The sequence below is a fragment of the Notothenia rossii genome (genome assembly GCF_949606895.1).
Source record: "Notothenia rossii genome assembly, chromosome: 4".
NCBI classification, from domain to species: domain Eukaryota; kingdom Metazoa; phylum Chordata; class Actinopteri; order Perciformes; family Nototheniidae; genus Notothenia; species Notothenia rossii.
The window spans coordinates 21,195,516-21,214,018 of record NC_136902.1 but is presented as its reverse complement, the minus strand read 5'-3'; the positions used below and the strand labels follow the sequence as shown (position 1 = coordinate 21,214,018).

Below are 18,503 nucleotides of genomic sequence, written 5' to 3'. Positions count from 1 at the left end.
TAGTAAAAACCATGAATTAATGCTTTGACAAGTCTGCAGACAAGACGGCAGACAAAAAACCTTTTAAAATGTGTGTTTTCTGAATGGAGATCGGATCGATCAGGATAAACTAGCCTATAGCTGCAGACATAAATCAAGCAGCGACTGTATTCACCATGACACAGACAGTCTGTGGTTTGTTCATGTTTAACTTTTGTCCAGTTTCTGAACAGATATGAGGAGCTGGGAGCTCTGTTACCTCATTCACACCAACGGTGTTTCAGGGCCGGTTCGGAGCTGGAGCTTGAAAAGCACCGGGTTTTCCGGTTCACACTGCAGCGGAGCAGCCTCTTAGCTCCGGAATCAAGCACCAAAAAATGGTCCGGCTAGAGCAAAAGCACCACATACGTCACGCTTATGTCGAGGCGGGGCAGGGGCGGGATCAACTCCTGAACAACAACAAAAAGGCTGCGTTTTATCCAGTTTGAGAAACTTAACAAGCAGCAGTGGTCCAATGAAGAGACCAGGTACCTACTGGGAATCTGGTCTTCCGAAGAGGTACAGGGGAAGCTGGAGCACAATCGGCAATTGTTGTTGTTGTGTGAGCTGTGAGGGGTTTCCGCGCGCTTTGGCTTTATGAAGCAGGCACGCAAACGGTTACGTCATGACGGAAACGATGACGCAATGACGCAGCACCAGTCAGACTCTGGGCTGTGTGAAAAGAGCCGGAGCTAAACCGAAGAACCAGTTCTGAACCTGAAAAGCTCTAGCACGGAGCTTGAACCGGAGTTGCGTTGGTGTGAATGAGGTATGTGTGCTAACGGCTGATGTTTCGGGACATGTTGTTGCACTGTCGGGGGCTGACCAATCACGAAGCGTCATTTCTTGACTGGCAGCAAAAAAAAACAATCACAGCAGTGCTTCTCTGGCTGGCTCTGTCCAATCACAAACAAGAAGTGTTCTCCTGGACCGGAAGTAGATGGGCGTGATTTCGCCACTCTATACCCTTTCCGTATAAGTTGAAATGCTGCGGTGTTCTGAAATGCTGTGGCGTTTTGTGAAATGCTGTGGCGTTTTATCAAATGTTGTAGTGTTTTGTGAATTGCTGTGGTGTTTTGTGAAATGCTGTGGTGTTTTCTCAAATGCTGTGGTACTTTCTGAAATGCTGTAGTGTTTTGTGAAATACTGTGGTGTTTCCTGAAATGCTGTGGTGTTTTGTGAAATGCTGTTTTGACTTGCACTTCAGGGCCACCGTATGCCCCAGATCCCCTAGCAAGCTTAGTTTTTGGACCTACATGTTTTTTAAACCAAGTGTAAGGCTCTTGATAATTGTCTCAAGAAAAGAACACAGCACTATTTACAGGGACTATTATGAGAAATGAATTGTTTGACAATATACATTAAATCATAATCTTATTTTATGCACACATATATTTATCACATATACTGTATGTACAGTTTTATTTTAACACTGACATGCAGTGGAGGGGCACAATACATTACTCTTTACACAGAAACAAAAAGGTAAAAACTGTACATGAACATAAGGCAGTACCATTAACTGACATATATATATATATATATATATATATATATATATGTTTGTATATTTTAATTTATAAAAAAATAAATAAAAAGATAAAAGAACGTATGGCTCGTAGTGTGATATAACCAATGATTCTGCTCTGGTGGTAGCTTCATCTAAGAATAACAGGCTGACATCATCCAGAGATCATTCAGGCCCCTCTGACATTACAGTCACTTGGTTTGACTGAAAGTATTTTCTCTGTCGACATGGAGTTTTTCTTAAACTGACATGCGCTCTTAATGACAGCAGCTCCTATTCCCCTCTAATCTCTCTAATCTGTTGAAGCCTTAATAACTCTTAAGACTTGCAAACTACAGTCAAGCTTTAAAAGATCTTTGGTTTGACATCCCCATGTTTCTCTATACACATATCAGACTTTTACAAGTAGTACAATTCACATTCATCATTGACCTTATATAACATGTATTCATATTTAATGTGCCTTACATTTTCAACAAATAAACGATACATTGTTCATCATTGTGCATGGAATGCTGTTTGTTTTCCCTCCTGCGTCTTCTGATTAAAGTTTTTGTTTCGTACATTCAGGAGAGCTTGACAGGAAGGTAATGTTATGTACCTCATATGCTGTTTTCGAAATACGATCACATAATTGTGTCCCGGTTGGTTGCGGAAACCTGGATTTATCATTTGTATTCTTCTAGGCTTAATCCTCCTCCTGCCACTTCATGTTTTAGTGTGTGTGTGTGTGTGTGTGTGTGTGTGTGTGTGTGTGTGTGTGTGTGTGTGTGTGTGTGTGTGTGTGTGTGTGTGTGTGTGTGTGTGTGTGTGTGTGTGTGTGTGTGTGTGTGTGTGTGTGTGTGTGTGTGTGTGTGTGTGTGTGTGTGTGTGTTTTGCTGTCTGCATTAATATGGTATCCCAGTTCCTCGTGGGGCAGTGTCTTGACTTCTCATGAGTGAATCTCTGTCCATCTTGCTAACAAATCACTCTTGTTTCTTGGAACAGGATTCCTCCTTAGAGGATATGAATACAGCCTCAAGTATCCACCTCGAATCCACTTTCCTTGATTCAACAAAGTTTCTTCACATTATTAGATTTTTTACTACAGCCCTCTCAAGACTGCTCCTGTAGATCTAACATCCATGTTATCCCCTGTCTGTTCTCACTCCAACAGCCGTCTCGTTTTCTCTTACTGTCTGCATGTGTGTGTGTATCTCATTCCCTCAGTTTGCTGCTTTGTTTTCTCTACACCCAGAGCTTTGTCTGCTGCTTTGTACATTAGGCGTGCCGCAAGACCATTAATGCGCTGATCCACCCCTTGCATTCCTGCTGCTCTGCTCTGACTGAGAAGGAAAACAGTTTTGGTTCGTATAAATCAATGCACAGGGTCCTACTCCACCACAGCCGAGGTAAAAGCGCTCTTTACTGTCAAGGCCATTTTGCATAACAGATGCTGTCACTGACAGCCACTGTATCTTTCACAGTGCCCTCATAAAATGGTGTTGACATCTTCAATGACACCCTTCCTCTCTGTTGTGGTGGAGAGGACCGGTGATTACAAGATAGAGGTCCTGTTGACAGAAGCTGTCCTTTGTTGTTGGAAACATCTGGTTGTGGTCAGTGCTCTGTTCTCAGGCTGTGCACTGCAGCACATCCCTGCAACAGACCTCTGTGCAGCCTAGTTGTCTTTTGAAAAATGTCTCTGTGTATCTGTTTCTGCCTCATCAGTCTTTGTCAGTACAGGCTGTCCTTGGTGGTGGAGGTGTGTGTGGTGGTGGAGTCGTCGGGCAGGGAGCCCCGGCGGTCGGGTCGTGTCCGGCACTGCAGGAGGTTCTGCAGCTCTCTGGACACGCTGCTGGAGAAAGCTGTGTAAATCCACGGGTTGGTGCACGAGTTCAGATTCCCCAGCAGCATCAGGATAGTGAAGGCCACTGCTGAGGACACAAACACACACACTACAGTATAAGAGAAGTGCATATCCAATAACAGAGACAAGTCTAAACCTGAAATCTCATACAATACTTGAGACAGATGATCATATTGTTCTCTTCTCTGTTATGAAACAAACAGAAATATGTACACCATTCCATTTGAATATAAACCATTCATTATTCTGTTTTCTCGTTTTGTTTCCTTCAGGAATAGCTATAAATATCCCAGAGGGAACAAATCCTGTATACTTCCCTTTTCAGTTTCCTCACTGGCAATGACAAATATTTTTTAATATCTAAAGTATGCTTATTTCAACCCAGCCATTTGAGGACAATAGATCAGGAAAAACTGATTCAAGAATACAAACCTAATAATAATCAGCTGTTTGTGTGTGTGTTTTTGTGGTGGGGGGGATAGGTGCTGCCTGGCAGTGAGGACTCATTCACGTGTATGCGCACGTGCATTGGAGTACAATATGCATATGCAAGTGAGATTCTGTGTATGTGTTTGTGCGCGTGAAAGCTCACGTGCCTCGCTCTGTGTGTCTGCTTGTGATTTCAACAATATGTGTTAGCTGCTGGAAAAGATGATGTTGATGAATTATCAACATCTGGCTGTGTTGCAAAATCAGCAGGGGATATAAACAGGTTATTTACTGGCCTCCGATGTTTGTCTTCAGACACCCACACAGTCCATACTAGCAACAACAACTTAATGCTACACTATACACACTTGCTTCATCACTGGCTGTCAGATAATACATCAGCAGATGCTGTTTGTGTGCCCATAATGCACAGAGGCTATAGACGTCATCCAGAGGTTTCTGTTTGTGGTTCAAAACCAACATTGTTTTTACCTTAAACTTCACTCACTGTTACATGCGAGCTGGAGTGTGCTGTCCTTGGAATAATAAGTGAGCATTTAGACTCTCTAGGATGGACTACAGCATTGATCCGAGGCTGTTTTTGGCTGCTTAAAATGGATTGGGTTGCACATTTAGACCAATTAAATGGATAACAAGGACTAAGGAGGATCAATCCATCTTAAAAAAACATCTTAAGTGATTCACTGGTGATGGTTGTTTTTGTTGTTTGTTGAGACTGAATTGTATACAGTTGCAATATTGCAACAAACTCTCATAGGCAGAAACATAAAGCATGTTATTGACTGACCATGTTTTGGATGGTGGGGGTCCCAGGCCGCCCAAAGCTGGACGATGAAGTAAGGGGCCCAGCAGATAATATAGACCAGCACGATGACCAGGGTCATTCTCACAGTCTTTGACATGGCTTTTGTGATGCTGTGATGAGGTGGAGTGGCTGGAAGGGGGGGGCGTGCGTAGTCGAGGGAGCAGCGAGGTGAGCCTGAGGCCAGCTCGTAGGGTGTGTACGAGTCCTGGCAATCTGAGCCGCTCAATGTTTGCTGCTGTGTCGGTGATGTTGTTGCCACATGTTCACCGCTACTGTACTGGACAGCCGATGGTACAAAGTCATAACACTCTCCTGCTTGGCTGTCATTGGTGTTATTGTGAGGGTTGTTATTCACACCCTTTAGGAGTTGTCCTCCTCTGCCATCCCTGCCCCCCCCTCCGGACGACCGTCTCCCCCTATCCTTGGACCGCTCGTCATCCTTTTTAAAGCTGTGGAAGCGGAAGAAGATTTCTTTCTTCTTTAACTCAGCCATCACAATTCTCTCTGACTTCATATAGATGTTATTGTGGATTTCTCTGAAGATTCTTATCTGAAAATAAAATGTATTAAAGAATTAGCACAGTTGAATATGGGTGAAACAAGGCATTACCTTATTTACAGACTTAACTGAGAATTAAGTTTTATGACATTCACGATTAAATCTTGTTTGCATCTTGGTTGTAATAGTGGCAGGAAATTGAATGTGTTGTCCTATATAATCAGCAATAAAGCAAGACATTATTCAATACCACTACTCTTTCCGTCTGTTAGCATCACAAAAGCTACAATAACATTTTATTGCAGAGAAATCTTAACACCCTCCTGAGAAACTAAAACAATATTTTGAAGTCAAATAAAAGATGAATCAATCAAGCTATTCTTAGTTTACTTTTTTCTTTGAAATACCATTGAATACCTCTGATCCTTTTCCCCCTTTTTACTATTAAAAACAGCTATATAAGGGCAGGATTTAGACTGTAAACTTTCAGATTTACTTCCTTCTGCAGACACTAAACCATACTTCTGAAAAAGTGTCTAGAGGCCCCTCAATTTGAAATTCGATAATGAAAAAAGGTCACGGATTCTATGTTTGGCCGAGATCTGGTACATTCCACTTCCTGGCGGGAGGTTCTCGGAGTGAGCAGATTTTCTGAGCAGCCGTCTCAGCAGTGGTCCTTAAAGTGCTGTGTTAATTAGGGGAAATTGCTGGTCCCTGGAAATATCTTTCTCTAAATAGAGCAGTGGGGCTGATGGGAGGCAGCCCAGATCGCTATCCACCATGGGATGCTACATAACACCAACCAAAGACCCCCACGGGTAATCAAACAATGCCTGCCAAATGCACCCTCCATGAAAGCAAAACAACATTTCATTCATGCCACAAACTTAATTGTTGGAAAGTGTTGCCCACAGCTTGTTTCCTTGTCATTGGTCTTAATGGGCGGTGCAGATATTGAGCGGCTACTATTACCTGACAGATGGTAATGATGAAGGCGGGCAGGAGGAAGACAGATACGGTCATCCAGGTGACGTAGGCCTTCAGCCCCCACGGCTCAGCAAAGTGACCCCAGCAATTAAACTCTCCTGAAACAGTTTCTGTGCTAGAGAAGATGAAAGCCTGGCAGACCAAACAGAAGAGGGTGGTCAGCACACTCGCAGATATCAGTGTCAGTTATTAGCTGAACTCTAATGACCTCTGGCAGCTAAAAATAGACCAACAGTTCTACTGTAGAAATCAGGGTGTTAACACACGCTATGGTCTCATTTCCTATTGCACCATATGTCAGCACGCATGTTCATCCCTCCCTACCTGTGGTATGCTGAGGACTAGCGCCAAGCCCCAGGCCACCATGACAGGGGTGTTCCAGCGGGACATTGTGCCCCCTCTGTAGGCCTGCAAAGGGCAGCAGATGGCCTGGTGCCGGTCTACCGTCATGGCAACTATCATGTAAGAGGAAGCAAACATGCCCACAATCTGCAAGTACTTGACGGACCGGCAGAGAAAGTCAGGCCCCTGAAAATTCCCAGTGATGTCCCAAATGAGCTGGGGAAGAACCTGGAAACAGATTGAAAAAGATGCACTTGTTTAAAATTGGCTCGTAGAATAGTAAAGCATATTTTTCTTGTTTAATCTTTAGAAATGTAGAAAAAACTAAAACTAAAGGTCAAGCCTGTTGACATAACGATTACTAACAACAGATTGATCCTACCAAGTATTGACTGTGTAGCCTTTCCTCTCTGTCACAGACCTTAATTGTTTTCTCAAATGTTTTTGTTATTTAATAATCATTTCGGGACATTTTGGTCAATTTTTAGATCACCATAGAATAATATTTGGACAACTTTTACATGATGAATGCTTTCACAAACTGACTATGCCAGTGGATCCCACACTTTTTCTGCAGGGACTCCTTTTGTAGATAAAACATTTTAATTAAATGTGTCTGCGTTGGCTCTGTTTCCTAACATGTGTGCACTTCAAGCCCACCCCCCATTTGGGAAACCCCTGGACTAAAGTCATACTTAAGGATGCTGTGATGGTAGCAAGTAACTGGTGAACTGACCTGAAAGAAGGCCACCACCAGGTCAGCCACACACAGGTTGAACATGAACACGTGCATGGGTGCATTATGCTTCCTCCTCCTCAGCAGCACCCACAGCACAAAGCTGTTCCCCAGAGTGGTAAGGGCCAACACCACCCCGAGCACTGCTATCTCTGCCCGTGCCAGGTCCATGTCCCTCTCCTGCTGCGTGTGCTGCGTCGTGGTGGAACCATTTTCAGGATCTATCCCGAAGAAGGATCCCCCGCTGTGAGAACTGTTGAGGGAGTTCAGTTCAGAGACAAGCAGAGACAAGGAAGAGAAGTTGTTCCTTCCTGCTGCGAGCAGAGAGGAGAGGGCCAACCCATCCCAGTCCATTTCCACACTGATGCTTTCCATTCCTGGAAGCCAAAAAAACAAAGTGTTAATGTGTGAAGCAAATAATAGCGGTTGTTGTTTGTGGGTAATTAATGATGCCATGAGCAATATGGTCACCAGGAGTCAAACGGGTGCATGGTCATAAGACCGTATACACTCATAATATTAGAGGATACAGATTTTATCAACAAACAATTTAGTTGTTCTGTATTATCACAATATTAATGTCATGCCTGACCTCTTTATCAAATGTCCTAGTTGCCCTAACATGCATCAGCTGGGAAATTGTTCCTGATCATATCACTGGGAAAGAAAGAAGCCAAACACTTGGGCCTTTTAGTAAAAATACATAACTGAAGGCATGAGTTTACAATCATTCAAATGTTTTGGTGCATCTGTTACTTTTTCACATTGTAAACTAATACAAATACCTCCTGTTATACAGTTGGGAAAAAAATCTGACCCAAAATAATGAAAGCCAGATACTGTTACAGTCTGCCATGTGAAAGTTGTTGTTTTTGGGGCTGTCTCTAATTTTTTAATAAGTCTTCAGTGTGTCTGTATCTCTCAATGCTGCCAGTTCTGTTTGACGCAAGTCCAGAATGGTTTATTTTCTTTTTCATATTTTCTCAAGGTTGATTTGACAGCTTTCCCCTCTATCCCACTACTCTTGTTCCTTCACCTCTGCTTTAATAATCTCTCTCATCCCATGCTTACCCCCATACATTCCTGCTTTCCCATGCTTCCCCCCCTTTCTCTTTCTTTTCTCTCATGCATCCAGTCATTCTTTTCTCTTCCACCAATCTCTCTCAAGCTCAATAAACTCTACGTTTATTTTTGTTTGCTTATAAATAAATGGCTCAAAACGACAGATAGTTGATAGGAATGATCTGAAAGTTTAAGAAACAGAGTCGTGGGATGATGGTGGAAGTCTTGGTCAAATAAACTGCACGTAGAAGAAAGTCTGGCAGGAAAAATGAAGGAAGATGAAAGGAGAGTGGTGAAAGCAGTGTGGAGAAAGAGCAGAAAAATAAGAAAACAGCACAGAAAAGGTAACATAATAGAGTTGTGAAAAGGGAGTAAGAAAAGGTGTCGATTGACACTGTGTATTATTTTGACTAATGTGCCAGGAGTGGTTTAGGTACAAATGTTTCACTGAATGTATGCTTGGACATGTTCCATGTCTGAGAAAGTAGGAAAGCTATCTCAATAGTATAGTGCAAATTGAGTATGACTAACAAGACTTAACAAGGTTGTTCGCACAGCTCCAGTGAGAACTAATGGCTAATTTTCTAGTAATTGTGTACTCACTGCTGGGTGTGTGAGATAACACAGCTGAACATATTGTCGAGTGTTGCATGCTGTCTTTGCCAGAGGAATGTATTCAGATGAACGCATGACGAGCCATGCCAGCTGGACCCCTCCGCCCAGCATGAAGGTAGAGCCATGGATGAAAGGAAGAGAATCTTCTCTTAAATCAGACAACAACTCTGACTCTGTTTGAGTGAATCCCTGCTGCCACAGCAGGCAACCACAACTTCCAAAAAACATTTCAACCAAGTCTAAATCTGTATTGGATAAGAGACCTTTATTACTATGCTCAGTTATTGTCCCTGTCCAAAGGACATTTTGATAAAGGCTAGTAGTATTCTTTCTCGTTATCTATTTATTATCCATCTTTTCTTAAATTATAGGGGTTAAAACAACAAGGCTTTTTTCATCAAGTTATCTTCTGGCCTCTTAGGACCTTAAGAGCCTTGGGCCCCTCTGTAATTACAGGATAATTCATGGGAGGATTATTTGTGCTGCTGCAGTCCTTTATACCCCACTTGATAATCTTATTATGAAGCGTTTATTTGCCAATGTGACTAATTTCTGATGTGAAATCACTTTTTCAAGTATGCTCCTATGAAGATAAGGTGTAATGATTTAAGGAGGTTGAAGATATTAATCCACATAATTATAGTAATGCTAAACTAAAATCCCAAATTGGTAGGCCTTTTAAATCAAGGAAAATTAAATAATCATTACCGGTACAAAGAACACCTCTGTAATATTGCCACATTGCTTAAAACTAATTAGCAACAAAAATAATATGCTTAAAGGTAGAAAAAAGTAAGTTTGCATGTTATCAATTTGAATATTTTATTTGTTCTTGAACTATTTACATAATGCAGTCTATACTTCATTGACACTATGTTTGTATGATAGATTAGCAAGACGATATGCGGCATTTTCTCCTGAGCAGATTTATGGTTATTTTTTTATATTTTAGTGACACTTACGGTACGTCTACACTACAGGCATCAAAAAATGCTTTCAACGCTTCGCCCATTCACTTGAATGGGGTGACGTAGAAGATTTTGAATCTTCGCCGAACTGCATTGTGGGGAGCATGGCATGGCTTTGCAAGCATCACGAGCATCTATCGGCATCAAAAGTTGAACAATGTTCAACTTTTGAGGCTCGATGCTTGGCATCAGCCAATCAAATTCCGTTTATGCAAATCCCGCCAGTGCAAGCTCAGCCAATCCAACCGCGTGCAAGCTGGGAGAGCCAGGCCGCAGTTCATTTCCTCATATTCCAAACGAGATATTACGGTAGCAAATCACCCGGTTCTTTACGACCGGAACTATTTACCGGGATACAAACCGGAGGAACCAGGCATGGAGGGAGGTGGCAGAGACAGTGGGTGAAACTGATAGTTTTTTCGCCTGTTTGGAGAGTTTATATCCAGTTTACTTCGTTTTAACATTGCTATTGCTCTGTATGTCGGGGGCGGGAGATTCATGTGATTGGTTGCTCGCAAAAAATCGCCAAGCTTCAGACACGCCCAGCTTCAAGATTTTTTCATGCCTGTAGTGTAGATGGGCCGTAAGATATGAAGAATAATAGCTATCAATCTGCACTAAGTTAGAGTTAAGAAATAAATTACAAAAATGCGAGTCATTGTGTACAATGTGTAGTCTAATTATTTTTCTTTTAACATTGGAAATCTGCGCTTGAATTTGAACGTCACTACGTACGTAGCTCACGTGATGTCAAGTCGTCATGGCGGCGCCTCACATGTCCCGATTTTGCAAAATCTGACTTTAAAAAAAAAAAAAGTACAGCGAGGTGTAGGCAGACACGGAACCCAGCCAAGCTACATTTAAAAAGGGGACAACGTGTGCTATCATTTCAAAGGAACTGGTGCAAAAGAAAAAAACATCGACTGCAGTGCACGGCTGTCCCTGAGTGTTTCAATGACATACAGAATGGTGAGTAAGTGTGCATTTTGTAAACAGTTTTTGTTTGAGTCTAGCTATATTTAATTGACCCGTGTATTTTAATGGTCTGAGCGTCAGAGAAAAACATAACAACCAAATCCCTAAAAAAATTGTACTGAAAAATATGAAGACAATGGGCTTAATTAAACTCAACTATAAAATCATGTTTTTAATTTGCGTAGTACGTGATCTTACAATTTACCAAACGTCTCATATTCAGGGAACGTCATCGACACAGCATCCTGTAACAATAACGATGCTACTGTTTCAAAGGTAAGGTCCACCAACGTAAGAAAGTAGCTAACTACATAATGTGTAAAGCGAAACAGCGATGTATTTTCAATTTGCAGATTCTCTGTGAAATCAGCAGATGGAGGCGTGTTGAGGCAGCTGCTGCTGCTTCTGAAGTATATTTCTGTTTCCCAGTGGTGTAAAGTAATTAAGTAGATTTACTCAAGTATTGTACTTTAATACCATTTTGAGGGAGTTGTGCTTCACTCAAATATTTCCATTTTTTGCTACTTTGTACTTCTACTAGGTATATTGTGTTCTTTTAGTCATATAATATAATAAACATAATAGATTTTATTCTCAAATGGGCCAATCTGCATAGTGATAACTTCTACTTTTGGTACTCTAGTACGTATATTCTGATGCTCATACTTTTCCTACTTTTACTTGAGTTACATTTTGAATGCAGGACTTTTACTGGTAGAGGCCCCGTCTCAGGTCGGTTAAATGAAATCTTTGCTTCCCTCACTTGCGTCGTTTCCCTGTGTTTAGTCCCTCCCTCCAGGGAAGCATGGAGGGACGCAAGGAAACCACGAGAAGCAGGGAAATGAGTTTTAAGAGCAATGGGACGTCCTTTCCTCCGGAGCGTCACGTGAAGCGACGTCCGTTTGTGATGATGCCGCACAGCTGTTCGTCTGACTGCAGCTCTGTCCCCGTTATTTTCACAAACACCCCTGCCACACATTTACTGACACAAACATTTGTATCATCTGTTGTAGACCCCAATAAATAAAATAAAATAAGAACTCATTCTCAAAAAAGATAAACGCCATTCTTAAAATGTATAAACGAACAATAGTTTGATTAATATTGATTAGAGTGCACAATAGAAATAAAATAATTGAGAGAAGAAATATATATATATATTATCTATCAAAACCCAGTTAGATTAACATTCATTGGATTGCACACTTTGTTTGTTTGTGTGGATATGTAGCACATTAACATTTTAATAGGTCTGACTGAAAGGAAATGACAGTAAATGAAAATATAAAACGAAAAAAGCGATCATGAAATTTTTTCCAATAAATGAATAAAATGATTTTTGACCACTTTGTTGTTCAGATATATCACATATTTGTAACTAAATGATACATGAATTGAAACAAATAACAGTTTAAACTGAGGAGTGACTCTCGTGAGTTTCATTTATTTTCTTCAATCCGCTGGGGTACTGCTCTCATGTCAAGAACAAGAAGCATGAGATCATTGCATGCACTGCATCGTCCAATCAGTGAGCGATACACAGTAAGGGGGCGGGGCGAGTATCTGAGGATTTCATCGGAGGATGGACTGGTGGTTCCTCCATTATCGCTCCTCCATTATCGCTCCTCAATCCTCGGTCCTCCGGCAGAAATAAGAGCCATGGGACGGTACTCAAGATGGCGCAGACAAATCAACTTCCGGTGAGACCGAGGACCGAGGAACGAGGAAATGAAAATAGTCGACCTGAGACAGGGCCAGAGTATTTCTACACTCATGGTAGTAACATACGGCCCACTTTAATACGGCAAACCATATTCCACTGTGGCCACTAGCCAGTGATACAGCCATTTTTAGATTTGTAAATCCACAAATACTTTCTGTGGTGACTTCCTAATTATGATATTTTATAAATCCACAGATCTACCTTATGTAGTGATTATGATTTAGATTGTGCATATGTATTTGTGCTTTGCTTTTTGTATGCATTTGATTAGTTAATTCTAAATTCCCGGGATTAATTCTTAATAGTTGTTTGTTTTACGACGCTAAACCATTAAGTGACTTGCATTACATTTATGAAGCATATTAGCGCTGCGTTATTGATTCACGTTTTTGGTAGTAGTTTTATTTGCATTCATAAGGCAGTGCCCTTACTGACCTCACTTTACGTTAGATACATTATGAATGAGTTCCTGTTCACCTGTTCTCCGGAAGGACACACAATAGTTTCTTAAAATGTCTCCACTACAGGAGACCCACGCCTTGTTCAACATTTCTTGCATGGATGTTTCTTGTCCCCAGAGAAACTATGATGGATGCAGTTCACTGTATTCCTTTAAATATCCTGTCTCTTAAAAATTGATTCCACTTTGCTCTCACTCTAATAACAAAAGCACAGCACAGCACAGCTTTCCCATCTGTCTGATCGACTTAATGTAAAACAAAAACGTATTCTGTCTCTGTGCTGGAAATACTGTAGACAGTGCTTTTAGTAGTTAGTGCAGTACAGTCACTTCCTCTCTTTACTTTGAGGCTTTCACTTTGATTAATGATAGAGTCAATTCCTCTCTTGTGTTTCTCTCCAAAGGCAAACTGGTTTGCAACCATCCGTTTCTATGTCCTCTCCATCCTATACTGCTTTCCCCCGCACACAGCAATACACTGCCTCAGGGATGACAGGAGCAGGTAATTAAAGTGTGCAAGAAAACATTATAGCTACAAAGCATTCACATCTTTCAACATCTCGGTCCTCTTTTCAGCTGTTCACACATGTTTTGGTCATTCCCTTTGACAACTATGTCACTGCAGCTATGTGTAGATCAAACATTATCGGTGTTCCAAAGTCCTGTTAAACCATATGCACGTATGTTAAGTACCACATTTCTAAAAGAGACATATCTTTGGGTTGTTATATTCACTCCTATGTTATTTTGTTACTATTACTTATTTTGCCATTTTGTCAAAGTGACAAACATTCAAAATAATCCAAGTTGAGAGGATACTTTGTTAATAAATCTGATGTTAAGATTTCCTCTGAATTGGCTGCTTTCAGACAATCGTAGATATCTGTTATCCTCTTTTTTTGGGATTATTTACAGACCCAAAACTTCATTGTCACTATTAATAATTGTTTGAATAACATGACAATGAATCAGATCAGCAGACTTGTAACTTGCATAATCTGCCACAGTGAGAATCAGGTCTGCATTAATATCTGTCAATGTTCCCTAATTGTTTTGTGATAATGCACTTAAAGAAAACGTATTGATTTAAAATCTGTACTACTGACCATAATCAATGCAAACTTGATCTGTACTGTGAAGGTTCACATAACAGCAAAAGGTTTACATAACAACCGAAGTAAGTCGCTTTGGATAAAAAGCGTCTAACAAGTGACATGTCATATAATAATGTATACCCGGGGGTTGCTAATAGAGTTTCAAATTGTATGTAAAAGAATAGAATACAGTTGATGTCTGGAAGGGTAGACAAAAAACAAAGAAGCAGGGTTTGCAAAATAGGTAGTTGTGATGTATAAGAGATGTTATTCAAATACACTGCTATGCTCCTTCAAATGAAATTGCTCTTTCCTACAAGAACACCTTTTTTCATTACACACACTGACAGTGGGAATTCATCCTATGGCAGATTTAAAGCTAATTGGTTAACATGAAACGGTGGTGGCCTCAGTAGCAAACAAACAGTGCTTAAGCCCTGGGTGTAATAATCCAAACATAATGAGAAAAGAGAAAAGACCCTTCCCTTCCCCGTCATGCTTGTGTGTGCATATCAGTCCCATGATCAATTCCCTTTGACCAGGTTTGACCCTATCCGTCCTCATTAGCAACATTCTTTTCTCCTTTCTTCCTAACCAATCCACTGTCTTCTGTAATCAGAGATCAAAATCACAGAGGAAACTGTTTCGGACATGCCTATTATTTCTGTCTGATATTATTTATCATCCTCATTAATAGACATTGGCAGCAGGAAACAAGTTTATGGATTATTGAAAAGTATTCAGTTCCCTTTCATATGAGTGTTGAGAGCTGTATCCATAAATTCATTTTGTGCTCAAAGTGCACCAGATTGATGCATTTAACTTCAACATTTAAAAAAATATCTTCCCGGGGGTGCATGCCCCCAGACCCCCCTAGAGGATGTGAGGTCCACCCCCAAATAAAACAGGTTAAAATAATTAAATTGCATACATTTTATTTTAGTAAACACTGAAAACGGGCCCCGCAGACCCAAACAGCACACAAAGGTTAAAGATAAGCATATAATAATGTTAAAATGTGCAAAATATATACACTGCAAAAAAAAAAAAAGAGGAGTAAAAGTAGCTCCCGACAGGTGGGGCTTGAAAAGGCGCACCTGTTCAAAGTGGGGAATGGCAGAAAAAGTTTGAGAACCACTGATCCAAGCCAACTGAAAGTACTTGTATCAATGAAGCTTTAGATCACACCCCTATACTTAACCTTTAGTATTCTTTGCAGCTTGTGTCAGTGTGGCCTGAGACTTTTATTTACATATTGATCAATAGATTCTTACACAATATAGGTCTGAATGAGTCATGTGTGTTGCCACACGCTGGGCAGTGCAGCATTTATAAAGCAGATATGGCCACTCTTTTCTTTTCCACACATCTCTAAATGAGATCCCCATTGGTGCTCTCACGTGACATCTGAATAGGTGTTTCTATAACAAGTTGATTCTCTGTATATATTGAATCATTTACATTTGTTGAGCCACCTGCTGTACTCATTAATTCACAGCTCTGTATCCATGATTCCATTCTCAGTGAGTGTCACCCAGGTTCAAGCGCCCTGACTTCAGACTGCAGCCCCTTCGAGCAATACAAGTAAACACTGTTATTTTACTATCTTGCCCAAACAACCCATTAAAAGTTAATCATGTGGGGCCACGCCTCATTACACACACCGATACAGCCATTACCACCCACATTTCATCTTTTTGTGTTTTCACAAACATGGGCAGTTTATTTCCACAATACACTGGCTAGTGGTCAAACTCTGTGCTGTTAAAGAAGGTCCAAGTCCCCTTATCTGCACTGAAAGCCTGTTAAAACAACCACTGAGTGTTGTTCTAGTTATATATCATTAACCAGCGCACTGGCTACCAGCACCTAAAGAATAAATAAGCCAAAATGATATACAATTCTGAGTATTCCCCCTGAAGAATGGAAACTGGGCCGCAGTGATACCACATCCGCTAAAACAGACCTGGACGTTTGAGGCTTATAATGGTTATCTACGTGCCACACAATGAAATTATTCCCTGTCAGAGACCAGACTAAATTGACCTTGAAAATAGTAGAAATTATGATGATGGTGATGCTTTTTCCTGATATAGGACTATAATCAAGGAAGTAATTTTGTTCAAATAGCAGATTGTGCCAAATTTAAAAAAACATGGAAAGTGTATGATTATTGGAAACATTCTTCTAGGGCACTTTGATTGATACAAAATTACTTCCTGCTGTAAATCACAAAAATATTTTCTGCCAAACAGTGATCTGTGTATTTTACTGACATGTTGGTGAGATTCTTAAAGTTGTTTTTATAGCTATTACACAAGTGGAAATTGACAAGACAAACTGCTGCATTAGAGGCTTTCACTGAGAATCAAAAGCATAAAGCGAGACATTTCCATCTCCTCATTAATGAGATGTTCTGTTCACATATCAAGTCAGGCAATAAATTAACTTTAACTAAAGGTGAAGACTTGAACACACAGCGCACACTGACCACACATCTTCTTTAACTCATCTAAAGACCTTTTTAGATTTTAAAATACGGGCAGGACACACAAATACACAAAGAAACGGACACACAAACACACACATAACAGATAAATCACCCTAAGGTGAATATGCCTCCATGGCCTCTCACCTTGTTGTCAGTGCATGGTAGGCTTTCTCACGCGGTTCCTTTTTCTCTGTGTGCGTATGGCTCTGGTCTCGATGACTGCGGGACAAAGCATTAAGCGCCTTCACTATTACAGTCCATTAACATTACATGAGAGAGTCAATCACATGAACAACCTGGAGGCTCCCTTGAGCTTTTTTTATCTGTGGAAAAAATTGGAGGACCACATGCATTTTCCATTAGGCTGTGCCAAAAAATACTTCCAATCAAGTATACCATCCTGTGCTGTATATGTTAACATATATTACATATGTTGAAATGAGGGCTGTCAGGCATGATTCATACATACTGGGCATATCATTATTTCACCTATAGCTCTAATGTATAAAGTGCCAATGTTTTTTTTCAAATCAACCTAATGTGATATTCAATCATATAAAATAAACAGGTGACTTCACTCAGAAAATGTGTATGTTAAAATCATACATCAAGTTTATGCAAGGAACTAGCTTTTTGACATTTTCTACCTTATTTAATTAATTAATTCAAAACAGTTAACAAACATATTTATGTGAATATATTACATAAAAAAATATATACAAAAAAACACCTAACACTAACCCATTTCCTTAACATCTAAACTAACTACATGTTCCCAAAACATGATTTCAATTGTCTTTACAATGTTTAAAATAGGTAAGATATATATATATAGTGTCCGAAACAGGTGTATCGTGATGGCATTGTTTCTTAAGAAGATTCCTTCATTTTTCGTTAAGTAAATAAAAACCCTACTATTGTTATGTTAAAGTATAGATGTTATAGTAATCAGAAGATAAATCATTTGTGAAATACTTGAGTGTCATACGCAGTGGGACATCAGATACTGTGGATGACCTACATTAATCAGTAAACAAATCTATTTGCTCACATAGTGATCAAGTTTAAGTTCTTACACACCCTGTGACCTGTTTTCAGGGACTAGAAGAGAATTATTGGAGGATTTTTACGAGAAGTATTTGTACTAAAAACAGTATGAAAATCACTTTAATATTCAATCAAGCAATTAACATAGAGTACATTTAAAGCACTTACTTATGATCCACTTGAGTGGTGCAGCTGTGTGAGAGAAAGGGGTCCAGATTGTCCCCGATACATTCACATCCTCAGTGCTGTCAGTCCAAGTCCCTCCGCTCAGCGGGATATCAGCTGGCTCCTGAATGAATGTTTCTTCATCAAAGCCAGGTAGCTTTTTTATTTTCTGCCAGTGTGACAAACAAGTTTTACAATCTCGGTGCAAGTCCTTCTGGCTCGATTGTCCTTTCTCTCTTAGAGTTCACAAGTATACGTCAAAATGAATCCATTTGATAGCCGTGCGTGTCCCGGCTCTGTGTGCGTCACGTTCTGCTCTCGCAATGTGCTGTGCCTCAAGCAGCACCAGCAGAAATGAATCTGAGCTCCGTCTGCTCCATACCTCCCCCTCCCTCCCCCTCTATCCCCTCCTCCTGGGTCAACCAGCCTGTCCTTTAGGACTGAGGGTGGAGCGTGGAGCCAGGGGTGGAGGGAGTGCTATACATACCTATGAAGTGTATGAGAGAGAGAGAGAGAGTGTGTGTGAGAAAGACAGAGGGAGGTGGAAAGGAGCACTGGGTGTATCTGCATGTGAACGTGATGTGTGCAAGCTTGTTTTGAAGTTAATGTTTGTATGTGGATGTCAGTAAAGCACCGCCTTTCATTGTAATGATGTGTGGCCGATGTGGATCATTGATACACTCTGCTCA

At 40.6% G+C, this 18,503-nt stretch overlaps 2 protein-coding genes across 3 annotated transcripts in view; one reads left to right on the top strand and one right to left on the bottom strand.

Annotated features, from left to right (window-relative positions):
* Positions 1-2,285: 2,285 nt before the first annotated feature.
* avpr2aa (arginine vasopressin receptor 2a, duplicate a) lies at positions 2,286-18,399 on the bottom strand. 2 transcript variants are annotated; one of them, XM_079676346.1, is made up of 7 exons: positions 17,818-18,399; positions 16,747-16,821; positions 7,215-7,591; positions 6,461-6,706; positions 6,122-6,268; positions 4,633-5,200; positions 2,286-3,459 (listed from the first exon to the last, which is right to left on the bottom strand). In XM_079676346.1, the coding sequence occupies exons 3-7, from the start codon at positions 7,587-7,589 to the stop codon at positions 3,263-3,265; spliced, it is 1,533 nt and encodes a 510-aa protein (XP_079532472.1). In that variant the 5' UTR covers positions 7,590-7,591; positions 16,747-16,821; positions 17,818-18,399; the 3' UTR covers positions 2,286-3,262. The 2 variants fall into 2 exon arrangements, with proteins under 2 accessions (XP_079532472.1, XP_079532471.1); XM_079676345.1 differs by having other exon boundaries at positions 2,286-3,462; positions 17,818-18,226.
* Positions 10,691-18,503, top strand: part of fam3a (FAM3 metabolism regulating signaling molecule A) — a 44,067-nt gene continuing 36,254 nt past the window's right edge. The window contains exon 1 of the mRNA XM_079676355.1: positions 10,691-10,828. The gene's annotated coding sequence lies outside the window, so the exon portion shown is untranslated. The remainder of the gene's footprint in view (positions 10,829-18,503) is intronic.

What these genes read in the sequence shown, in the direction of transcription:
- avpr2aa (XM_079676345.1), bottom strand. Translation starts at nt 7,589, where the DNA reads ATGGAAAGCATCAGTGTGGAAATGGACTGGGATGGGTTGGCCCTCTCC. An exon ending in TGGTGGTGGCCTTCTTTCAG is followed by an intron (nt 6,707 to 7,214) that starts GTCAGTTCACCA and finishes ATCTGTTTCCAG; the next exon opens with GTTCTTCCCCAGCTCATTTG. An exon ending in TAGTCCTCAGCATACCACAG is followed by an intron (nt 6,269 to 6,460) that starts GTAGGGAGGGAT and finishes TTGGTCTGCCAG; the next exon opens with GCTTTCATCTTCTCTAGCAC.